The sequence below is a fragment of the Arvicola amphibius genome, chromosome 7 (assembly GCF_903992535.2).
Source record: "Arvicola amphibius chromosome 7, mArvAmp1.2, whole genome shotgun sequence".
Taxonomy (NCBI): domain Eukaryota; kingdom Metazoa; phylum Chordata; class Mammalia; order Rodentia; family Cricetidae; genus Arvicola; species Arvicola amphibius.
Window position 1 is genome coordinate 42,958,630 of NC_052053.1, and position 23,272 is coordinate 42,981,901.

General features: G+C 58.3%; 1 protein-coding gene across 4 annotated transcripts; it reads left to right on the forward strand.

Annotated features, from left to right (window-relative positions):
• Nucleotides 1-115: 115 nt before the first annotated feature.
• On the forward strand, nt 116-20,119 carry Abca2 (ATP binding cassette subfamily A member 2). Of its 4 annotated transcripts, none has more exons than XM_038337409.1 (49): nt 116-259; nt 3,536-3,629; nt 3,920-3,922; nt 4,639-4,750; nt 4,839-5,002; nt 5,234-5,361; nt 5,515-5,625; nt 5,882-6,100; nt 6,463-6,830; nt 7,107-7,266; nt 7,974-8,102; nt 8,200-8,367; nt 8,445-8,541; nt 8,900-9,073; nt 9,154-9,256; nt 9,334-9,448; nt 9,582-9,772; nt 9,920-10,070; nt 10,147-10,351; nt 10,490-10,654; nt 10,758-10,938; nt 11,031-11,243; nt 11,565-11,761; nt 11,851-12,033; nt 12,249-12,433; nt 12,609-12,729; nt 12,989-13,225; nt 13,305-13,511; nt 13,780-13,882; nt 13,965-14,284; nt 14,364-14,577; nt 14,665-14,770; nt 14,862-14,973; nt 15,066-15,126; nt 15,208-15,382; nt 15,463-15,578; nt 15,654-15,801; nt 15,872-15,995; nt 16,134-16,266; nt 16,350-16,467; nt 16,565-16,743; nt 16,896-17,037; nt 17,795-17,929; nt 18,090-18,193; nt 18,267-18,359; nt 18,440-18,542; nt 18,631-18,768; nt 18,845-19,045; nt 19,426-20,119. In XM_038337409.1, the coding sequence occupies exons 1-49, from the start codon at nt 194-196 to the stop codon at nt 19,459-19,461; spliced, it is 7,308 nt and encodes a 2,435-aa protein (XP_038193337.1). In that variant the 5' UTR covers nt 116-193; the 3' UTR covers nt 19,462-20,119. The 4 variants fall into 4 exon arrangements, with proteins under 4 accessions (XP_038193337.1, XP_038193339.1, XP_038193338.1 ...); XM_038337411.1 differs by having other exon boundaries at nt 12,989-13,168; XM_038337412.1 differs by lacking the exon at nt 116-259 and adding an exon at nt 3,352-3,432.
• The last annotated feature ends 3,153 nt before the right edge of the window (nt 20,120-23,272 follow it).

The window sequence follows — 23,272 nt, forward strand, 5'->3', positions numbered from 1 at the left end:
CGCGGGCGCGAGCGCGAGCAGCGAGTCTCGGGAGCTGCGGCCGCCGGGGCGGAGCCTGCGACGAGCAGGTCCCGGACTCTCGAGCGCCCCGCCCCCGCGCGGGCGATGCCGAGCGGCGCGGCGGGCAGCGGGGCCCGGCGGGGCGTGCAGAGGAGCGGGCCGCGGCGCTGAGGCGGCGGAGCGCGGCCCGGCCATGGGCTTCCTGCACCAGCTGCAGCTGCTGCTCTGGAAGAACGTGACGCTGAAGCGCCGGAGCCCGGTGAGCGACCCGCACCCCATCCTCTGGGGCCCGCAGGCCGCGCGCCCGATTTGCCGGTGCGCTCCCAGCGTGCACGTGCAGTGCCCGGGCGCGCGCAGACCCTGGGAGGCCGCCACCGGGGACCCTGTCACGGGCCCGCTGCTTCCGCGGGCTTCCCGGCCCCGGGCAGCGGCTTCGGCTGTGCCCTCGTCCGCTGACACTCGCAACGCTCGCTCGCTCGCTCGCTCGCTCGGCTGAGTCACGGGCCGGTGCCCTTCGGTGCTCTCTCTGGCAGGCTGGGGTGGGGGCGGGTGGTCCCTGGACTTCTGGCGAGGCCCAGGTTCCTGGGACAGAGTGCTGGCTGGGGCGCACCATTCAGCGTAGGGGCTCCAAGCCCTGGGCCCACCGCCTCTGGAGCCCCCATAGAGACCAGTCTCTTCATTCCCTTTACCGCTTCTCTGCCCTTGGGCAAGCACCTTAGGCTGAAGATGGTACCAAGTAGCCCTGCCGCCGCCCTCTTCCTCCTCCTCCTCCGCCACCGTCTCCTCCTCCCCCTCCTCCCCCTTCTCCTCCCTTCTTCATCTTCTTCTCCTCCCCTTTCCTTTCCTAGCCCATCCTGGCATGTCCACAGCCCTCACTCCTGCTTTCTCATCCCTGGGAATGCCCTTGTTGTGCCAGCTCAAGCCGTCAAACCCCAGCACCCGTTTGTCCTTTAGGGCCAGTTTTCCCCGAGGCAGCTCTTCTGATTTCTCCTGCCTCTGGCCTCTCTGGGGGCTGGGGCCTGCTGGGCAGAGCTCAACACCAGGCTTCTCAGTACCTGTCTAGGGCAGCCAGGACAGAAGAGTAATTGGATGAGGAGCAGGTTGGGGGGCATGGATGGCATGGGCCTTGTTGGTTTTTATTCCAGTCCCTGGAAGAGCAAGGGCACCCAGAGAGTCCAAGGCCAGCAAGAGGGCTTTTGCACGGTGGAGACTAGAGAGGATGGGAGCCTAAAGAAGGGATCAGCCCATTTCCAGGGACTCCTTGGGTAGCCACACTCCTGTGTTCCACTTTGGGTATTCAGGTGCATAGTAAGAAACTCTGGGCTATAGGCAGGGTGGGTAGCAGTCATCACCATGGCCTGGCAGGATTCCTGTGGGCACCTGGCCCTGACTGAAGCAAGGACTGGGTACTGTCCCCTGTCCTGGTTGTCTGGGGCCGCCTGGTGTGGGGTCTGAAGGAGCGGGCTTGTTACTCTAGTTTTTTAAGTCCCCAGGGGGAAGACGTGGAGAGAGGATGTAGGCCTGCCTCAGTGCTAGCCCCAAGTTGTTTGACAGGAAGGCCCCTTCAGGGCTCAGGAGCAGAGACTAAAACAGTTCCTGTATCTGATGGGAGCATCACACCAGGCTTGAAGAAGAGTCCAGTGATTTGACAGAAGACTGGAGGTGCTCATAGCCTTTTCCTAGGACTGACCCCCACCCTGCCCGCTAGGCTGGGTTGATCTGTGGACCTTCCCAGGTTCCCATTCTACCAGTTAGACCACAGTGGAGGATCCTTAGCCTATGGCTACAATCAGGTACCAGCAGTGGCTGTCTTCCTCCAGGAAGAGTCTTTGCTGGGGCCAGGGACACACCCGTGCAAAGCTAATGATCTGGAAGGGACTCCAGGACCTCTGCCCTTCCTGCTTCCTTCTCCCAAGTACTGTGCCTCAATTGCCCTGTTGTAAGCTGGTTGCGCATGGGACACAGGTCTACCCGGGTGTGCGTAGGAGGCACACCAGTATTGAGTAGTTGTGGTGGCAGGCCCCAGCATCACAATTGGGTGTCCCCTGCTCTCTCCACCTCCCCACCACAGCAAGCACTAGGCTTCAGGGAGGGCAGCTCAGACCCAGGATTGGCATGGAGACACTGGGGCAGTGTGGAAGGACTGGGCTTATCTTGAGGGACAGGGTCCCTAGGTCACTTGCTATCACCCAGGTAGAACACCTAGGTATTGCTGAACCTGTGCTGCCTTCCTGTAACCAGATTCCCCTGTGGTGCCCGCCACCTGCCAGCTAGGACTCTTCCTCCTAGCAGCTCATGCGCAGCCGTTGCTATAGTGATGGGGAGACGGCCTGGCCTGTGCTACAGTTACTCTGAGGTGCCCAGGGCAGGGCGGAGGTGCCCAGGGTAGGGCCTGGTATAGGTAGGGCTGTCTCTTGAACTGTGGCACCTGTCACTAGCCACTCTGTATGTGTGAAACATATTTGTCCTGCGGCCCTGGGTGCACACATCACCTCCTCAGCTGGCCCTGGGGAGAGGAGGTGGAGGCTGGCACTGGCTGAGGCGGGTGTGGGGTGTGGACACACAGCAGGGTGTTCTGGATCACAGAGAGCTATTGTCAGAGCACAGTAGGCACAGCCAGGGACAGGCTGGGCATGGCCCCACACCGCTCCTGGGCGGGGGTGGGGCAGGGTGGCGCTCCAAAGTCCGCCGCAGATGGTGATGAGGGTGAAGGAGAGCTCCCATATTGCAGAACCCTGGAGAAGGATGACCTCTGGTGGTGGTGGGTGGGCCTCTCTTTCGTGTGGTCTCAGAGGCAGGAGCTTCCTGATATATATCCCCTGGCCTTCATCTCTGAGCTGAGGTGGGGGCAGGAATTGAGGAAGCTCTTTGTTTACCGAGAGACACTGGGAGGTGAGAGTCTGAGCCCCAAGGTTTTGGCATTTCTGGCCTACCTTGCAGCCTGGCCCCTAGAGGTTAGGCCAGGAAAAGAAGCTTTTGCCTCAGGGACTGTGTTTGCTAGAAGCTCAGTTCCCTGGTCACAGTCTGGGCCTTAGTCACACGAGGCCTCATCTCTCTGAGTCCAACACAAAGTTATATGGGTGCTGCAGGAGAGGAGAGGGGAGGTGCATGTCGCTCAAGTCAGAGACCACACTTGGCCCAGATGCCCTTCAGGATCCCACCCAGGGGGCTCAGCAGGTTGGCAGGGAGAAGAGGAGCTGGGTAAATGATTGGGTCAGAGATGACCACCAAACTGGCTAAGTTGTCCCTGTTGGCCTCGGGCCTCTTCAAAGGGTGGGTGGTCCTTGGTTTGTCAGGCACAATGCAGGCTGCAGGACAAGAGACTCAGTTTGGTGGCACCACACCACACAGCGTTCAACATCATGGTATACTGGGAGAGACTAGAACCCTGGCTGGACCTGAGAAACCTGTGTTGACCTTCGTGGCCACTGGGTACACATGGCTGGGCTGGTCCTTCAAGGAGGTCCATCATGTCTAGCCCTGGGCAGGCAGTGGGCAAGACTGCGTATGGCTTCATGTGGCTCACCCTTTCCAGTGGGTCCTGGCTTTTGAGATCTTCATCCCGCTCGTCCTCTTCTTTATCCTGTTGGGGTTGCGGCAGAAGAAGCCCACCATCTCCGTGAAGGAAGGTGAGGCGCAGGCATAGCCCGGGCACGTGGGTGGGCAGGGAGGGTCGAGAGTCCTGTGTGCACGTGTCAGCCCGAGTGTGGCCCCATTCCCAAGACTCCCTGCTCCCCGTGTGGTCCTGGCCACGTGTCTTGGCTAGGCTGTGGCGGTCAGGGCTGGCCGTTGTGGCCACAAGTGACGACGGTGCCTGTTTCTGGAGGGTTCCGGCATTCACTAGTCTCCTCTGTTCTGTTTTGACCTGCCCCCCCACCCTGCATGGTCTCTTGTCCTCCTCGGCCCGGCCTGCATGCAGTCTGTAAGTGAGCAGCCATTCCTTCTTGCTGGCTCAGGTGGCAGCCATGGTTGTCCTGGCAGGTCCTCCTGGTGCGGCTTAAGCACCCCTTCTGCTTGCATTAACAGCCTCCTAGCAGCTGGGTCCTGTAGAAGCCCCTGCCTGTGATCAGGAAAGGCTGGCTTATCAGTCAGGGTGGTGGGCTGTGATGTGGGGGGTGGGGGGTAGTGAAGGGCCAGGCCACCCGGGCCATAACTGGTAGCCTGGTCAAGCCATAGGAGTATCTTGTTGGCAGGGTGTCTGTGAGTCCGCCTGGCAGTGCTTTCTAAGGGCAGGGTTCCTGGGTTGAGCCTGGGCTAGCCTGAGATGAGGCTGGGGTGGCCTGCAGCTCTCCCTTCAAACTCCTTTGGGCTGTTGCGCTCACTCTGCTAACCAGTTGGCCTGAGAGGTCAGAGGTCACTGCCAAGGGGTGCCTCATGTGTTACCCTGGTGTCTATGGGAAAGGGGATTGTTGGGGGCATGTGGGCAATGCCAGGCTAAGGTGCAATATGCTGGGAGTTACAGGGGAAGGGATGGCAGGTGGCCCTCTGACCTCTGACCTACAGAGTCATTTGCCTTAGCACAGCTGGGGGTCAGGTGCTCTGTGCCCCAATCCTAGTCTGCCTGAAGCTGCTTCTCCTTCCCGACTGTCTTCAAATATCTCTCTTGGCCTCCGTCTCCCCCATTCTTGATCCCACCAGCTTTCTACACCGCAGCACCCCTGACATCTGCCGGCATCCTGCCCGTCATGCAGTCGCTTTGCCCGGATGGCCAGCGTGATGAGTTTGGCTTCCTGCAATATGCCAACTCCACGTAAGTGCCCCCGCCCCGTGGCTTGGAAGCCGGCTACTCACCATACCCCGACACCATAGCAAATGGCTGATGTCTTATGGTGTTGCAGGGTCACCCAGCTTCTGGAACGCCTCAACCGTGTCGTGGAAGAGGGCAACTTGTTTGACCCAGTGCGACCCAGCCTAGGCTCCGAGCTTGAGGCCCTGCGCCAACATCTGGAGGCCCTCAGCTCAGGCCCTAGCACCTGGGAGAGCCACTCGGCCAGTCCTGCAGGTGTGCCCTGTGTGGGGATGGCTTGGGGGCTTGGGGAAGGGCCTGAGCTCTGCTGTCACTGGGAGCCTGCCTGCCTCTGGCCCTAGGTCCCTGGGTCTGCACCCCATTGTCCCTGACCTGTGTGCTTGAAGCAGACCCGGTGCAGTGCTGGTAGCTCTGCTCAGCGCCTATCTGGGACTCCGTAGCCCCAGCTAGAGCCGGCCCCTCAGTCCCCTCCTCCTGCCTGTCCAGTTTCGTCCTTCCCTCTGGACTCGGTGGCCAGGGACCAGAGGGAGCTTTGGCGTTTCCTGATGCAGAACCTGTCACTGCCCAACAGCACGGCCCAGGCCCTCCTGGCTGCCCGTGTGGATCCTTCTGAGGTGAGATGGGGCATATATCCATGATGGTCATGTCCCTCTACTCTCCCCACTGCCTCTGGTTACCTCAGCGAGGGAGGGGGAGGGGCTGCAAGTGTATCTTAGCTCCTCTCAGTGCTCTGGAGCCCCTACTGAGCCAGACCCCTCACAATGCAGGTCTATCACTTGCTTTTTGGTCCTTTGCCTGCCCTGGATGGGAAGTTGGGTTTCCTCAGGAAGCAGGAGCCGTGGAGCCGCCTGGGTAGCAATCCTCTGTTCCAAATGGAGGTGAGGGGCCTGTCCCCGGGAGAGGGGTGGAAGAAGAGGTTCTCCCTTAGTTATGCGTAACTTCTGGGGATCTGTGGTGTTCATGGGGAAGTGGAGGCAGGATGGTAACTTGAGAGCTCCCACAGCACTGTGGAACCCTGTCACAGAGTCAACACAGTGGACGGGCAGGGCAAAATTTTGTGCTACCTTCAGTAGGCCTTTGATCGTGTCTCGGCTGGAGTGCAGGCATTACCAGTCCTCTCTGCCTTGTCACCAGGAACTGCTGCTGGCTCCCACCCTCCTGGAGCAGCTCACATGTGCACCAGGCTCTGGGGAGCTGGGTCGGATTCTTACCATGCCTGAGGGTCATCAGGTAGACCTGCAGGCCTACCGGGATGCCGTCTGCAGTGGGCCGGCTACGGCTCGTGCCCAGCGCTTCAGTGATCTGGCCACTGAGCTCCGGAACCAGCTGGACATGGCCAAGATTGCCCAGCAGGTGAGATCCTGCCTGCCAGCTGGCCAGCAGACCTGCTGACTGGCCTGGAGGAGTTCTGGGGCTACTTGGAGCCTGAGGGCGGGGGGCTCCTGCTCCCAGGCCATGGTATGGGTTGTAATTGAACATTCAATATCCTCTACTTAATTTCAGACCTCAGTTCCTTCCCGTCTCTCACCCCAAACTATAGTTCTAGCCCTGGCCAGGACTTCCTAAGCCGTAAACCCTCCCTCATCTTCCCCAAGCACTGTCCCCGGTTGATAGCCTTCCTCTTCCATCCTGAACTTAGTCACCCCCCTGAGTCAGCTCCAACTGAATTTACCCTGTCTCCTAGCCTGCGTTTTCCCCCTGGTCTCCCCCCTCAGCTGGGCTTGGATGTCCCCAACGGCTCAGACCCCCAGCAGCAGGCACCATCCCCACGGAGCCTGCAGGCACTTTTAGGGGACCTGCTGGATGCCCAGAAAGTTCTTCAGGATGTGGATGTCCTGTCAGCCCTTGCCCTGCTGCTGCCCCAGGGTGCCTGTGCTGGTCGGGCCCCTGCACCCCAAGCTAGCAGCCTGACCGGAGTGGCCAACAGCACTGTGACGGGGGCAAGCACAGGTCCCAACAGCACCACTGAGGAGGGCACCCAGTCACCTGTAACCCCAGCCTCCCCCGACACTCTGCAAGGCCAGTGCTCAGCCTTTGTGCAGCTCTGGGCTGGCTTGCAGCCCATCTTGTGTGGTAACAACCGGTAGGTCAGCAACAAAGGGATGGAGGGACGGGGAGAGTCGTGGGGTGGTGGGGAGTTGACCCATTGCCTGGTCCTTGGGCGTGGACTCCATTCTGGAAGTCGCGTTTTCTGTGTGCTCATATGTTTAAGCCCACCCCATGCCTAACCTGACATCCCACCTTAGCCTGAAGTTCTGTTCCTAAGCCCTGTCCCTTGGCTTTTGTTGAGCCACCCCAAGTGCCCCGTCCCATCGGTCCTGACATCTCTACCCTGTTCCTGCTGCTTTGTCTCTGCCAGTACCATTGAGCCTGAAGCACTTCGGAGGGGCAACATGAGCTCCTTGGGGTTCACAAGCAAAGAGCAGCGGAACCTGGGTCTTCTTGTGCACCTCATGACCAGCAACCCCAAAATCCTGTATGCACCAGCGGGCTCTGAAGCTGACCGTGTTATCCTCAAGGTGTGTGGGTCTGGCACAATTGGGTCATGAGTTGTGCCCGTCTCTTCGGCAGGAGCATGAGCCCAGCAAGAGCCTGAGTGAGGGCTCTGTAGTCCCAGGACTCTATGTAGGACTGATGAGAGCTAGGGTTGACGTCATGAAACCTGGGTTGTGGTGTGCCTAGCATGGCCAGTTTCGGAGCTGGAGGGGCAGTGGCACTTGGCAGCCTCTGTGTTGAGAACTCCCCAGAGTTCCTGTAGATAAGATGCACTGGAAAGGCTGGCTGCTCTGGCTAGAGTGTCCCCGACCCCTCCCCATGCTGACTGGGCCAGGGTGGTATGTTCAGAGATGCCTGCACACACTCACACACCAGTAGCATCAAATGAGCAGGTGCAAGGACATTGAAGCCTGGGAAGAGAGTTTGTTGGAACAGTGTAAGCCAGGAGTGGAAGTGGGAGTGGCAAGAACTTGACCTTGGAGGAGTTTTTTTGGGGGTGGGGTGGGGGAGAAATGAGGGTCAGACTTAAGCGCTCAAGGGGCAATTGGAAGGAAGGAAGGAGCGAGAAAAGCATGCATGGATGCTGAGGCGGAATTCAGGGAAGCCACGTGGCTACGGTAGGAAGGTGAGGTAGAAGTACTAGCTAGGCCAGTCCCTTGAACGTGTGAGAGAACAGAGGCCTGGTTGGGTTCCTCGGGAGCCCCATGCCTCAAGCTTCCGTTCTCTGCAGGCCAATGAGACCTTTGCCTTTGTGGGCAATGTGACACACTACGCCCAGGTCTGGCTTAATATCTCCGCGGAAATCCGAAGCTTCCTGGAGCAAGGCAGGCTGCAGCAGCATCTACATTGGCTGCAGCAGGTGCTGAGGGTACAAGGTGGGTGGGCACCTGCGGTGGGCTCTTCTGCCCAGAGAGGAAGGGTACGAGCCGCACCCTGAACTCAACTCTCTACCTCAGTATGTGGCCGATCTGCGCCTGCACCCTGAAGCGATGAACCTGTCCCTGGAGGAGCTGCCGCCTGCCCTGCGCCAGGACAGCTTCTCACTGCCCAATGGCTCGGCTCTCCTGCAGCAGCTAGACACAATTGACAACGCAGCCTGTGGCTGGATCCAGTTCATGTCCAAGGTGCGGTGGGTGAGCACTGTGACCGCCCCTTCCCCTGTGCATTTTCAGGGCTAGCTCCAACGATGGCCTCTTTGCAGGTGAGTGTGGACATCTTCAAGGGTTTTCCTGATGAGGAGAGCATTGTCAATTACACGCTCAACCAGGCCTACCAGGATAACGTCACAGTGTTTGCCAGTGAGTTCCTCCCCTTCCCACAAAGGTCCCGTGTCTCCTACAGACCTACTTCCTCACCCAGCTCGGTTCCACCCTATCCCTGCCATGCTCCCTGTTGCCTTCCTGCTCTCTGGCCCAGACCCTCTTCACCACCTCCATGCCCTCCCACATCTCTCCCTTTCTCCCTAGCCTGGCTCACTTGGGTCCCACACTCGGCATGCTGGCTCTGCCTCATCCCCCTATTCCTCTTCAACCCTGCTCCCCGTCTTTCTGAGACACCTCGTCTGTCCCATTATCTCTCCTGGAGCACTTACTTCGCAGTCTGTCCCATCCCTTCCATGCCCTCTGGCCACACACTCCTCCAGCCTCCTGTTCCCAGGCGTGATCTTCCAGACCCGGAAGGATGGCTCCCTCCCTCCGCACGTACATTACAAGATTCGCCAGAACTCAAGCTTCACTGAGAAAACAAATGAGATCCGACGTGCTTATTGGCGCCCGGGGCCCAACACTGGTGGCCGCTTCTACTTCCTCTATGGCTTCGTCTGGATCCAGGGTGAGGGACAGAGCCCAGGTGGGATGTGACTTGTGGTGGGGGGGATCCTGGCCTTGCCCTGATACAACTTCTATCCACAGACATGATGGAGCGTGCCATCATCAACACATTTGTGGGGCACGACGTGGTGGAGCCTGGCAACTATGTACAGATGTTCCCGTACCCCTGCTACACGCGTGATGAGTGAGTGCCAGCCTACAGAGGTTTGGGGGTGGGGGTTTCTCAGGCCCAAGTGCTCCCTAACCCCTGTTTCCCCTCAGCTTCCTGTTTGTTATCGAGCACATGATGCCACTCTGCATGGTGATCTCTTGGGTCTACTCCGTGGCCATGACCATCCAGCATATCGTGGCAGAGAAAGAGCATCGGCTCAAGGAGGTGGGTCTAGGTGGCTGTAGGGACTCCCTTCCAACAGGCTGTGTGTGTGCGGCGTGTGGGGGGTAGTGGGAGGCAGTGCCGTCCTTTCTCCTCCGCCCCTGTCCCAAGGGCCCTCCTCTGCTGCCCACCACAGGTGATGAAGACGATGGGCCTGAACAACGCCGTGCACTGGGTGGCCTGGTTCATCACAGGCTTTGTGCAGCTGTCCATCTCCGTGACAGCTTTGACGGCCATCCTCAAGTATGGCCAGGTGCTCATGCACAGCCACGTGCTCATCATCTGGCTCTTCCTCGCTGTCTATGCTGTGGCCACCATCATGTTCTGGTGAGTGCTGCGGGGAGCCGAGACACCCCCAAGGGTAGGCAGACTTCTCTTGGGGTTTCTCTGGACCCCATAGGGTCAGCCCAGGGGGAGCTGCAGGCCCGGAGCCAGCCATCTCGGGACTGACAGCCATGTGGGCTCCCACTCCAGCTTCCTGGTGTCTGTGCTGTACTCCAAGGCTAAGTTGGCGTCAGCCTGCGGCGGCATCATCTACTTCCTGAGCTATGTTCCCTACATGTATGTAGCAATCCGTGAGGAAGTGGCCCATGATAAAATCACGGCCTTCGAGAAGTGCATTGCGGTGAGGATTGTGGCCAGGCAGGGCCAGGGTGGGGTGTCCATCCCCTGCCCGGCTACTGACACCCCTCTTCCTTCAGTCCCTGATGTCCACAACAGCCTTTGGCCTGGGCTCCAAGTACTTTGCGCTGTATGAGGTGGCAGGCGTGGGTATCCAGTGGCATACGTTCAGCCAGTCCCCAGTGGAAGGGGACGACTTCAACCTGCTCCTTGCTGTCACCATGCTTATGGTGGACACAGTGGTCTACGGCGTCCTCACTTGGTACATTGAGGCTGTGCACCCAGGTACACGCCCATCAGTGGACGGACCAGGGGGTGGGAGAAGGTCACTGGGCTTCTGCCTGCCTCTTGGTGGCATTTGGCCTTTGCAGTAGATAGTCACCTCCAGGCCCTCAGTCAGCCTCTCCCATCCTGGACCCCCAGGCATGTATGGGCTGCCCCGGCCCTGGTACTTCCCACTGCAGAAGTCCTATTGGCTGGGCAGTGGGCGGACAGAGGCCTGGGAGTGGAACTGGCCGTGGGCGCACACACCACGCCTCAGCGTTATGGAGGAAGACCAAGCCTGTGCCATGGAGAGCCGCCACTTTGGTGAGGCCAGGGTCAGAATGTTGAATGGGGTGGGCGCTGGGTTTGGGGGCCTGGGGTGGCTTTAGTGCCGCCCCCCCGTCCTGCTGACCTAGCCCTGGTACAGAGGAGACGCGCGGTATGGAGGAGGAGCCCACCCACCTGCCCTTGGTCGTCTGTGTGGATAAGCTCACCAAGGTCTACAAGAACGACAAGAAGCTGGCCTTAAACAAACTGAGCCTCAATCTCTATGAGAACCAGGTGGTCTCTTTCCTAGGCCATAACGGGGCTGGCAAGACCACTACCATGTGAGTATCTAGGGACAGGAAGGCTTAGCTCACAGGAGGATATGGTCCCCTCAGGGTATGGTGGGTTGTGACTCCGCTTGCCCCTGCTCCAGGTCTATCCTGACTGGACTGTTCCCACCCACGTCGGGCTCAGCCACTATCTATGGGCATGACATCCGCACAGAGATGGATGAGATCCGCAAGAACCTGGGCATGTGCCCGCAGCACAATGTGCTCTTTGACCGACTCACTGTGGAGGAACACCTCTGGTTCTACTCACGCCTCAAGAGCATGGCGCAAGAGGAGATCCGCAAAGAGATGGACAAGTGGGTGCAGCGTGCTGGGGTGGGGACAGACAGGGCACAGTGTGATGGGATGTGGGATGTGAGCAGAGACAGGAGCTGTGGACACTCGGGTGTGGAAGTCAGGGGGAGGGGTGGGGATGAGGTGAGATGGGGGCTTTTCACATTCCTGTCTACAGCCTGTTGATATCACACTTCCACCACTGCCCTCCTCTCTGCTGGTCATCCTGCTCGTGTGCCTCGTTCTTCTGTCCACCCCCCCATAAATACATCAACCCCGCCCATCACCCTCCTGCCCACCTGTCACCCTCCCATCTGTCCATCGCCCTTCTGTTGGACCCACAGGATGATTGAGGACTTGGAGCTCTCCAATAAACGGCACTCCCTGGTGCAGACACTGTCTGGAGGCATGAAGCGCAAGCTCTCCGTGGCCATTGCCTTTGTGGGTGGCTCCAGGGCCATTATCTTGGATGAGCCTACCGCCGGCGTGGACCCCTATGCTCGCCGTGCCATCTGGGACCTCATCCTGAAGTACAAGCCAGGTGAGCAGGACGCCAGGCTTGCCGTCGCCTGTGTGGGTGTCTTTACCTGTCCTCGTATGCTCCCCTTACCTTGTGTCTGGCTACCCCAGGCCGTACCATCCTCCTGTCCACCCACCACATGGATGAGGCCGACCTTCTGGGGGACCGAATTGCCATCATCTCCCACGGCAAGCTCAAGTGCTGCGGCTCTCCCCTCTTTCTCAAGGGTGCCTACGGTGATGGGTACCGCCTCACGTTGGTCAAGCGGCCTGCAGAGCCTGGCACCTCCCAAGGTCTGTACCGAGACGACTTGAGCTAGCCTGTGGTCCTCCCTGCCCCACGACTCCCAGCCTAGGAGAGGTGCCTCCTAACCCTCCCTCCATCAGGACCTAGTGGACTTGAATACCTCTAAGCCCCATCTTGGCTTTCCTGCTAGGTTCCCACTGAAGTTCCTCCTCCCTCAGCCATGCCCCCAGTGAATCCTCTTCTACTCCTCCTCCTTTCCCAGAGCCAGGGCTGGTCTCCAGCCCCCCAGGTCGTGCTCAGCTGAGCAGCTGCTCGGAGCCCCAGGTGTCCCAGTTCATCCGCAAGCATGTGGCCTCTTCCTTGCTGGTCTCAGACACGAGCACAGAACTCTCCTACATCCTACCCAGTGAGGCCGTCAAGAAGGGGGCCTTCGAGCGCCTCTTCCAGGTGAGAGGGCTAAACATGGTTGTGGGGACAAGGTGTTCCCATGGAAAAGATGAGCACACCCCTGCCTGCATTCTAGGGCTAAGCATGGTGATTGGGGACAGGAAGTGCCCATAGAAAAGATGAGCACACCCCTGCCTGCATTCCATGGCGCCAGCCTCACCCAGCTTCTTTACAGCAATTGGAGCACAGCCTGGATGCATTGCATCTGAGCAGTTTTGGGCTGATGGATACAACCCTGGAGGAGGTGTTCCTCAAGGTGTCTGAGGAGGACCAGTCCCTGGAGAACAGTGAGGCTGGTAAGAACGCTCAAGGCTAATGGTTGGCCTGATCAACCCACAGAGGGCCCCTGGAGACAGTCTCTGGAAGTGGGATTCCCCAGAATCAATATAGGCCCATGGTGGATGTGGTAGTCACATGTCTGGAATAGCTATATTAACTGGAAGCTGGGATCAAGTTGAGGCCTGGGGTCCTGTGTGGGCACTAGGGACTGAGATACTGAGTTGTCCTGGAGTACCGTGGTTCCAAGTGCTCCCTCCCTGCCTCTGTTCTTTGCAGATGTGAAGGAGTCCCGAAAGGATGTGCTGCCTGGGGCAGAGGGCCTGACAACTGTGGAGGGTCAAGCTGGCAACCTGGCTCGGTGCTCAGAGCTAGCTCAGTCACAGGCATCGCTGCTGTCCGCATCCTCTGTGGGCTCTACCCGTGGCGATGAGGGCACTGGCTACGCCGATGTCTACGGTGACTACCGTCCCCTCTTTGACAACTTGCAGGACCCAGACAATGTCAGCTTACAAGGTGGAAGCTGCTGGGGAGATTGGGGAGGGTCCAGAAGGGAGGCATGGTACTGGCTGCTCACCCCCGCCTCTCTGCACAGAGGCCGAAATGGAGGCCCTGGCTCGGGTAGGCCAGGGCAGCCGCAAGCTGGAGGGCTGGTGGCTGAAGATGCGGCAGTTCCACGGGCTCCTGGTGAAACGCTTCCACTGTGCTCGCCGAAACTCGAAAGCTCTCTGCTCTCAGATTCTGCTTCCTGCCTTCTTTGTCTGTGTGGCCATGACCGTAGCGTTGTCTGTCCCTGAGATCGGTATGGCTGCCTGACCTCGTGGTGTGGGGCAAGGCTACCATCTGGCCCTTGGGTTCTTGGCTTTATTTTCTTCCCAGCCTCCTAGAGAACCCTTCTCCATCCCTCTCCCCATACTCAACCTTATTCAGGGACTCATGGGAGGGTTCTGCCTCCAGGGGGGGGTCATACCCGCGAAACTTGGCCCTCTCTGTGTTGGGAAGGGGGAAGGGAGATCTGGGGGCTCCATCAGGTAGTCAGAGCCCGCTCAGGTCTCATGTTCACCCATCAGGCGACCTGCCTCCACTGGTCCTGTCACCTTCTCAGTACCACAACTACACCCAGCCCCGCGGCAACTTCATCCCCTATGCTAATGAGGAACGCAGGGAGTACCGGTGAGGCCATGGATTGGGGCAATAGCACAGGGGAGAACAAGAGTTGAGACACAGAGCCTCTAACACACCGCTGTGCCCTTAGATTACGGCTGTCACCTGATGCCAGCCCCCAGCAGTTGGTGAGCACGTTCCGGCTACCCTCTGGTGTGGGTGCCACTTGTGTGCTCAAGTCTCCTGCCAATGGCTCCCTGGGGCCCATGCTGAACCTTAGCAGTGGAGAGTCCCGCCTGCTGGCCGCACGGTTCTTCGACAGCATGTGCCTGGAGTCCTTCACACAAGGACTGCCGCTCTCCAACTTCGTGCCACCCCCACCCTCACCCGCCCCTTCCGACTCACCTGTGTCCCCGGATGAGGACTCACTCCAGGCCTGGAACACCTCCCTGCCGCCTACTAGTGGACCAGGTAGTATCTCGTGGAAGGCTGCTGGGGTCATGGCCATGAGGAACTCATCTCACTGTGTGTTGCTGCGCTGTGCCCACAGAGACGTGGACGTCGGCCCCTTCTCTGCCTCACCTAGTGCGTGAGCCCGTCCGCTGTACCTGCTCCACGCAGGGCACAGGCTTCTCTTGCCCCAGCAGTGTGGGTGGGCATCCGCCCCAGATGAGAGTAGTCACAGGCGACATCCTGACCGACATCACCGGCCACAATGTCTCTGAGTACCTGCTCTTCACATCTGACCGGTTCCGGCTACACCGGTGAGTTGGCCTGGAGTATCTATGAACGAGGGAGTGGCTGGCTGATGGCTGCCTAGTCTCATTGTCCCTCCGTCTTGTCTTGTGCAGATATGGAGCCATTACCTTTGGCAATGTCCAGAAGTCCATCCCAGCCTCCTTTGGTGCCCGGGCCCCCCCTATGGTGCGGAAGATAGCAGTGCGAAGGGTGGCCCAGGTAAATTGCTGCCCTGGGTTCCGTGGCACCTGGCCCTATGCACAGGGACTCTCAGTCTTGTGAGCCTCTCTGAGTCCCTTGCCATTCTCAGGTGCTCTACAATAACAAGGGCTACCACAGCATGCCCACCTACCTCAACAGCCTCAACAATGCCATCCTGCGTGCAAACTTGCCCAAGAACAAGGGTAACCCAGCAGCCTATGGTGAGTAGAGTCAGGGTTGAAGGGATGGGGAGGGGGTGCAGCTGAGCCAGAACGGTGCATGGGCTAATGCTGCCCTCCCTTCCTGTGTGCAGGCATCACCGTCACCAATCACCCCATGAACAAGACCAGTGCTAGCCTCTCCCTGGATTACCTGTAAGCGAGGCAGAGGAGCTGGGGAAGGGGCACGGCCCACTGAGGTCCTGACCACCCCCTAGAATTGCCGTCCTCTTCTAGGCTGCAGGGCACAGACGTGGTCATCGCCATCTTTATCATCGTGGCCATGTCCTTCGTGCCAGCCAGTTTCGTGGTCTTCCTGGTGGCGGAGAAATCCACTAAGGCCAAGCACCTGCAGTTCGTCAGCGGGTGCAACCCTGTCATCTACTGGCTAGCCAACTACGTGTGGGACATGGTGTGCCCCCGCATGGTCCCTTCCCGCCCCTGTCTCCTGTCCCCATACCCAGGTCTCACCATCTGCCTTTGCCTTTGCAGCTCAATTATCTGGTCCCAGCCACCTGCTGTGTTATCATCCTCTTTGTGTTTGACCTCCCGGCCTACACGTCGCCCACCAACTTCCCAGCGGTGCTCTCCCTGTTCCTGCTCTATGGGTAAACTGGGGAAGGGTGTGGAGCAGGCATGGGTGTGGCTGGGGGTACCCTGTGACTACTGCTGTTTGCCCACAGGTGGTCCATCACACCCATCATGTACCCAGCCTCCTTCTGGTTTGAGGTCCCCAGCTCAGCCTACGTGTTCCTCATCGTCATCAACCTTTTCATCGGCATCACAGCCACCGTGGCCACCTTCCTTCTGCAGCTCTTTGAGCATGACAAGGTAAATGTGGGGTGGCTGAGCCACAGGGCGTGGCCTGGGGCGGCCATACTGAGCTGTGTCTGGCCCCCAGGATCTGAAGGTTGTCAACAGCTACCTGAAAAGTTGCTTCCTCATCTTCCCCAACTACAACCTGGGCCACGGACTCATGGAGATGGCCTACAACGAGTACATCAACGAATACTATGCCAAGATCGGTGAGTCTGGCACTGGGAACAGTGGAGGCCTTCGGGGGCCTCAGGGTGACATGCGTAGTCCTAGACCTGGCAATTTCCAAGGCTGGGGTGACTGGGCTCTTCCTGAGGCTCTCAGGCCCTGAACCAGGTATTCCATAGGCCAGTTTGACAAGATGAAGTCCCCGTTTGAGTGGGACATTGTCACACGTGGACTGGTGGCCATGACAGTTGAGGGCTTCGTGGGATTCTTCCTCACGATCATGTGCCAGTACAACTTTCTGCGGCAGCCACAGTGAGTGGGGAGCGTTGGGCGATGGCGGGACCCTCGGTAGGGGTGGGCGGGTTGGCCAGGCCCTGCCCACTGTGCTGCCCTAGACGCCTGCCTGTGTCTACTAAACCTGTGGAGGATGACGTGGATGTGGCCAGTGAGCGGCAGAGAGTGCTCCGTGGGGATGCTGACAATGACATGGTCAAGATTGAGAACCTGACCAAGGTAGGCTCCTGGCTGTGGGAAAGTAGATGGGGAATGGGGCGGGGCCGGGCCAGGCCGGAGCCCCGTCCTTTGCTGAGGGGTGAAGCTCTTTGGGCAGGTGTACAAGTCTCGGAAGATTGGCCGTATCCTGGCAGTGGACCGTCTGTGCCTGGGTGTGCGCCCCGGAGAGTGCTTTGGGCTCCTCGGGGTCAATGGCGCAGGGAAGACCAGCACCTTCAAGATGCTGACTGGTGATGAGAGCACGACAGGGGGCGAGGCCTTTGTCAATGGACACAGGTGGGTCGCTGTGCCCCTCGGACGCTGCAGGGAGGCGTGGGTGTGTGCGAGTGTGTGGATGGAGGAGGGGGATGACCGTGTCTCTAGGGTATAGGAGGGCAGGTGTGGGATGAATATGCCCTTCCTGGGTATTGATCACCCTCTGTCCCCAGTGTGCTCAAGGACCTGCTTCAGGTGCAGCAGAGCCTCGGCTACTGCCCGCAGTTCGATGCCCTGTTTGACGAGCTCACAGCTCGGGAACACCTACAGCTGTACACACGGCTGCGTGGCATCCCCTGGAAGGATGAAGCAAAGGTAGGATGGAAGGAAAGTCGCTGGTGGGTGCAGTGGTGGGCCTGTGCTGGTGGGTACAGTGGCGTGTCCGTGTGGGTGTGTGTAACTGGTGGGTGCAGTGGCGTGTCCGAAGTGGGTATGTGTGGGTAGCGGGTGCAGTGGTGTGTCCGTGGTGGGTATGTGTCACTGGTGGGTGCAGTGGCGTGTCCGTGGTGGGTGTGTGTCGCTGGTGGGTGCAGTGACATGTCCGTGGTGGGTGTGTGTAGCTGGTGGGTGCAGTGACGTTTCCATGGTGGGTGTGTGTAGCTGGTGGGTGCAGTGACGTTGGTGGGTGTGTGTAGCTGGTGGGTGCAGTGGCGTGTCCATGGTGGGTGTGTGTAGCTGGTGGGTGCAGTGGTGCGTCCATGGTGGGTGGGTGTCACTGGTGGGTGCAGTCGTGTGTCCGTGTGGGTGTGTGTCTCTGGTGGGTGCAGTGGCGTGTCTGTGTGGGTGTGTGTCGCTGGTGGGTGCAGTGGCGTGTCCGTGTGGGTGTGTGTCGCTGGTGGGTGCAGTGCGTGTCCGTGGTGGGTATGTGTAGCTGGTGGGTGCAGTGACGTGTCCGTGGTGGGTGTGTGTAGCTGGTGGGTGCAGTGGCATGTCCGTAGTGAGTATGTGTCACTGGTGGGTGCAATGGCGTGTCCGTGGTGGGCCTGTGCTGGTGGGTGCAGTGGCGTGTCCATGGTGGGTGTGTGTAGCTGGTGGGTAAGGTGAAACCCATATCTCATATTGGCCCCACTAGGTGGTGAAGTGGGCCCTGGAAAAGCTGGAACTGACAAAGTATGCAGACAAGCCAGCTGGCACCTACAGTGGTGGCAATAAGCGGAAGCTATCCACAGCCATTGCACTCATTGGGTACCCTGCGTTCATCTTCCTGGTAAGTCTCGGGGGTTTGGGAGACAGCTCCCCTATTTGGTCTTTCCGTGAGTTTGAGGGGAAGGTGCCCCACCTTCCTCTGCTTCCTGGTGAGCCAGGCAGAGACGGGTAGAACCAGTCTGGGTGGGCTGCATCTCTGGATGAACTGACCCCTGCCCTAGGATGAGCCCACTACTGGCATGGACCCTAAGGCCAGGCGCTTCCTGTGGAACCTCATTCTGGACCTCATCAAGACAGGACGCTCAGTGGTGCTGACGTCACACAGGTGTGCCTCTCCCCGACCCCTCCGCGGTCCTCTGGCAGTCCCTCTGGTGCCAGCCTGTGCTGTCTGCCCACAGCATGGAGGAGTGTGAGGCTCTGTGCACGCGGCTGGCCATCATGGTGAACGGACGACTGCGCTGCCTGGGCAGCATCCAGCACCTCAAGAACAGGTGAGTCAGCCACGGCTGCAGGAGACAGGGTACACTCTGCAGGGCACACAGGGTTCCTAGCCACCCCTGTGTCCCACCAGGTTTGGGGATGGCTACATGATCACTGTGAGGACCAAAAGCAGCCAGAATGTGAAGGACGTGGTGCGGTTCTTCAACCGGAACTTTCCAGAGGCCATGCTCAAGGTGGACGTGGTCAGGTGAGGGGAGAGGGAGGCGTGCCCGCTCCGGCAGCCGCTGACCTACGAGGTCGTCCCCCCCCCCCATCTCCCAGGAACGGCATCACACGAAGGTGCAGTACCAGCTCAAGTCAGAGCACATCTCCCTGGCTCAGGTGTTCAGCAAGATGGAGCAGGTAGTGGGTGTGCTGGGCATTGAGGACTACTCCGTCAGCCAGACCACCCTGGACAACGTGAGTGTGTGCGTGGGGTGGGGTGTGTCTTCCTGGATGCGCCTGTACCACGTAGCCCACCGCCACCTGTCCACAGGTGTTTGTGAACTTTGCCAAGAAGCAGAGTGACAACGTGGAGCAGCAGGAGGCTGAACCCTCGACCTTGCCGTCCCCTCTTGGACTCCTCAGCCTGCTGAGGCCCCGCTCTACACCCACGGAGCTCCGGGCACTGGTGGCTGATGAGCCTGAGGACCTGGACACAGAGGATGAGGGCCTCATCAGCTTTGAGGAAGAGCGGGTGAGTGGTCAGCATCCTCCCAGCCGCACGCCTGCTCACACTGCCCAGAGACTGAGGCTGAAGGACCTAAGCGAGGGCTCTGGCTGCAGCTTAGAGTCAGAACAGACAGGGACTCGTGTATGCCAAGGGCTTGAGTGGACACAGGGAAACCAGGGTGGGCAGAACCCAGAACACACTGGCAGCTTTGAAGACCCCAGACCAGAGGTGGGGATTAAAGAAACTGGAGACTAGGGAGTGATCTAGACTGTGGCCATCACACTGGGCAAGAGGGCCAGACGCTGAAGCGTGCTTAGTGGGGAGAGAGTTCTCGGGAGCGCCGATACCAGCCAGTGGTAAGGTCCAGAGTGAACATCCTCAGCCCCCACTGTCTTCTTCACCAGGCCCAGCTCTCCTTCAACACGGACACGCTCTGCTGACCATCAAGAACCAAGTCAGGGATGCACCTGTGGGGGGCAGAAGTCAGGCGGTGGCTGTCGTCACACATGCCAGGCCCTGGAAAGGCAGGTTCAGGACCAAAGGGCTCCCGCCCTCCTCCCAGCTACCACCATCCTTGCCTCGTCCTGCGGTCACTCTGGCCGCCCTCCCCGAATTGTGCCAAAGGCTGGCCTGGCCCTGGGCTGCACATACCCTCACCCTGCTTTGCCTTAAAGCCTTGGGTCTTGGCCCAGCCCCTTACCCTACCCGGCACCATCCACCTTCCCCGGGGTGACATGGGCTGCCCCAGGCATCCTGTGACCTTTCTCTGCAGCGGCCCCGAGTCTACCCAGGCCAGCATCTTGCACAGATAGATGTCTTTTCGTGGACATCCCTGACTGCAGGGTGGGCTGGGCAGCTTGCCTACTTACTTTGCTTTAAGAGCCCTCCCTCGCTCTGCTGTTGTGAAGAAGGTAGGCCACCCACGGGAAGCCATGCGTGTGGTTGTCTCAGGCCTGGTGGAAGAGCAGGAATGGAGAAGCTGGGCTTGCTGGCCAGGCGAGGGACCACTGCTCCCTCCCTGTCCCCTCAAGCTGCCTTTGCTCTCTCATCCAGCTTGGCCCTTCCCGCCACCCACCTGGGATTGGGACCTTGTATATAGCGCACAGATGTTTGTTTTCAATAAATAAGCAAAAAAAGCCTGTGGCCGCCTGTGCATGTGGGAGTTGGGGGGAAGACAGACCCATGGAGCCAGGGTATAGCCACCTAGTCTGACTGTACTAGGTGTGAAGGGAGGGGCTGCTACAAACAGGGAGATCCATCTTTATTCCCCAGCTCTCCACACAGCCTAGCCGCCTGCTGGGTGGGTGGGTCCTCAGTGGGCTTGTGGAAGGCAGGGCTGTTCACCCAGCACTGGTGCTGTCCCATACCGTCTTAGCTTTCCCCACAAGGCCTAGTGCCCACAGTGAGCCTGTTTGTTCTGGGCTAGCTCCACTTCTGAAAAGTGGAGGGGGTTTCCAGGAGATCTCCAGGAGTCTGGGTGCATAAGAAGAATTTCCAAAAGGTGGTGTGGGCCTGTGCTAGTGGGTGTCTGGTAAGGTGGTCCATACCTCACATTGGCCCTGTCACGTGGTGAAGTCGGTCAGTATACAGAAAGGCCCTAGGACACAGAGCTTAGGAAAACAAGATCTGGGGGAACAGAACCCAGGAGAAACGGGGCCCGGGAACTCTGAGGGTAACTGGTGACGAGGCTCTGTGTATGCCAGGCGGGAGTCGGCACCAGGGTGAAGCATTCTCAGACTCACGCTTCTGACTTGTTCAGGGTCCCACCTCAGACTCTTCAAGTGCCCATGGATTAAGGATAGAGGGCTGACTGGCACTGTGAGGGGGTGGAAAGGAGGAAGGGTAGGAGTGGCCAGGGGGCCAAGGTGCTATGTCCCATGGGCTACAAAAACTGCAGGCCCACTGCAGTCCCCAGAGACTGGGCCCAGACCTGGTACCTAGTGGGTGGAGGTTTCCCTGGCCTGAGAGGCCAGGCAGGAGAGGGAGGGTAAGCATGTTAAGGGCCAGAAGTGAGGCTCTGGGTAAGAGCGAGCACTTGATAGTTTTATGGGGAAGCAGAATTCAGTTTCCAGCACCCATGTGGGTTGTTCATAACCATCTGTCATTACAGTTCCAGGGATCTGACACCTTCTTCTGACTTCCAGATACCCACACACATGTGGTATGTACACACAGACATATGTACATATACATAAATAAAAATTGATTCCAGGATTTTGGAGAGATGACTCAGCGGTTAGCACTTCCTGATCTTCCTTCCAGAAGACCCGAGTTCAGTTTCCATCCCTCATGTTAGGTGGGCCACAGCCACCTATAGCTCCAGCTCTAGAGGATCCTGTGTTCTCTTCTGGCCTCCTCAGGCACGCGTACATATCACACACACACCCACACACACACACACACACACAATTAAAAATGAATTTTAGGCTGGAGAGTGGTGGCACATGCCGTTGATTCCAGCACTGAGGAGCCAGAGGCAGGCAGATCTCTTGAGTCTTAGGCCAGCCTGGTCTACAGAGTGAGTTCCAGGACAGCCATACACAAAGAAACCCTGCCGTGAAAAACCAGATAGATAGATAAATAGATAGATGATAGATAGATAGATGATAGATAGATAGATAGATAGATAGATAGATAGATAGATAGATAGATAGATAGATAGAGATAGAATAAAATTTTAAGAAGCAAACCTAAAATCCTGGGCTTTTGGCATAGGTCTGTAATCCCAGCTCGGGGTGCTGAAGCAGAATTGGAAGTTCTGGTCTACACAATGAGTCAAGGCTATCCTAGACATCTTACAAAGACCCTGCTTCACAAAGCAAACTGGGCATGGTGGCGCATACATTTAATTCCAGCACTCAGGAGTCAGAGGCAGGGAGATCTATATGAGTTTGAGGCCAGCCTGGTTTACATAACGGGTTCAGGCCAGCCAGAGCTACGTTGTGAGACCCTATCTCAAAATAACAAGGAAAAGGGGGGTTGGGGACATGGTTCAGTGATCGAGCACCTGCCTAGGATGCTTGAGGTTCTGGGTTCAATCTGCAGTACCGTCAACACAACAGGAAGTGTGGCGGGACCTGAGAATGACTATACACACACAAACAGAGATCCTGAGGGTCAATCTGTAATACCGTCAACACAACAGGAAGTGTGGCAGGCACCTGAGGATGACTACACACACACACACACACACACACACACACACACACACACAGATCCTGAATTCCAAAAGAGAATCCAGAGCCTCGTCCCCAGGAGTCAGTGAAGTCCACTAATTCCTGTCCTGAAGACAGGGCATGAATTTGGATGAACTGCTTTAAGCTTCTGAATTTGTGACAACCCTAAGGTGTACCCTACTATCTTTGAAGCTTCCAGAACAGTTGCTAGAAAAGAACAGTGTGCACCCTGGGCCCTCTGCACAAGCTCATGATTTGGAACACTCTTTTTCTTGTTGTCTTTTCAAGACAGGGTTTCTCTGTGGAGCTTGGCTTTCCTGGGACTTGATCTGTAGGCCTGGCTGGCCTCGAACTCACAGAGATCCACCCGCCTGCCTCTGCCTCCTGCGTGCTGGGATTAAAGGCGTGCGTGCACCACCATGCCTAACCTATGGTTGTTGGCACAATCTGTAAGCACCGTTCTTGTGCTAACCCATCAGAAAGTAAGTAGCAGCCCAGAAACTCGCAGCTGCCCCTCTCCCCCGAGTGCAAGGACGTCTCTCTGGGGACAAGGACACAGTGCTGACACCCCAGTCTGAGGCATTTCCTATGTTAGCTATTAAACGCTCCAGGACACAGGAGCTGTGAAGCTACCACCTTCCCCACCTCAAGCCCAGTAGACTGAGGAGCTGAGCAGGCCTAGAAGGAACAGAAGTGTCTGGGTGGCCAGTGATCAGGAGCTTCTTCTGTAAGAGCAGCTGCAGGCCGCAGGCTGGGAGGCCAGTCAGGGCAGCCATGTGTGCAGCCTGCAGGGCTACAGGGCATTCACTATTGCCCTGACCCTTACTTTGTCCCAAATCACCCATCAACCAGCCGAACAGTGACCCAGCGCCCGCCAACTCCATGGTCACTGGAGGTAGCCTGGCCTGCAGTCAGGATACTGAGGGACTATCTTTCTGCCATTTTCAATCTGGTATTAGCGAAATACCATGGTGAAGAAATGAGCTTCGTAGGATGCAGTGTCAAACAGGAAAGAGCAGCAAGGTGGCCCAGTTTGCTTCCTGCGGCTGTCTGTGGTAAGCACCACGACCAAAAA

Excerpts from the sequence above, each read along its gene's own strand:
- Abca2 (XM_038337409.1), top strand. The coding sequence starts at position 194 with ATGGGCTTCCTGCACCAGCTGCAGCTGCTGCTCTGGAAGAACGTGACG. Across the intron at positions 4,751-4,838 it reads CTGCAATATGCCAACTCCAC|GGTCACCCAGCTTCTGGAAC; the intron begins GTAAGTGCCCCC and ends ATGGTGTTGCAG. Across the intron at positions 16,744-16,895 it reads GCCTTTGTCAATGGACACAG|TGTGCTCAAGGACCTGCTTC; the intron begins GTGGGTCGCTGT and ends CTCTGTCCCCAG.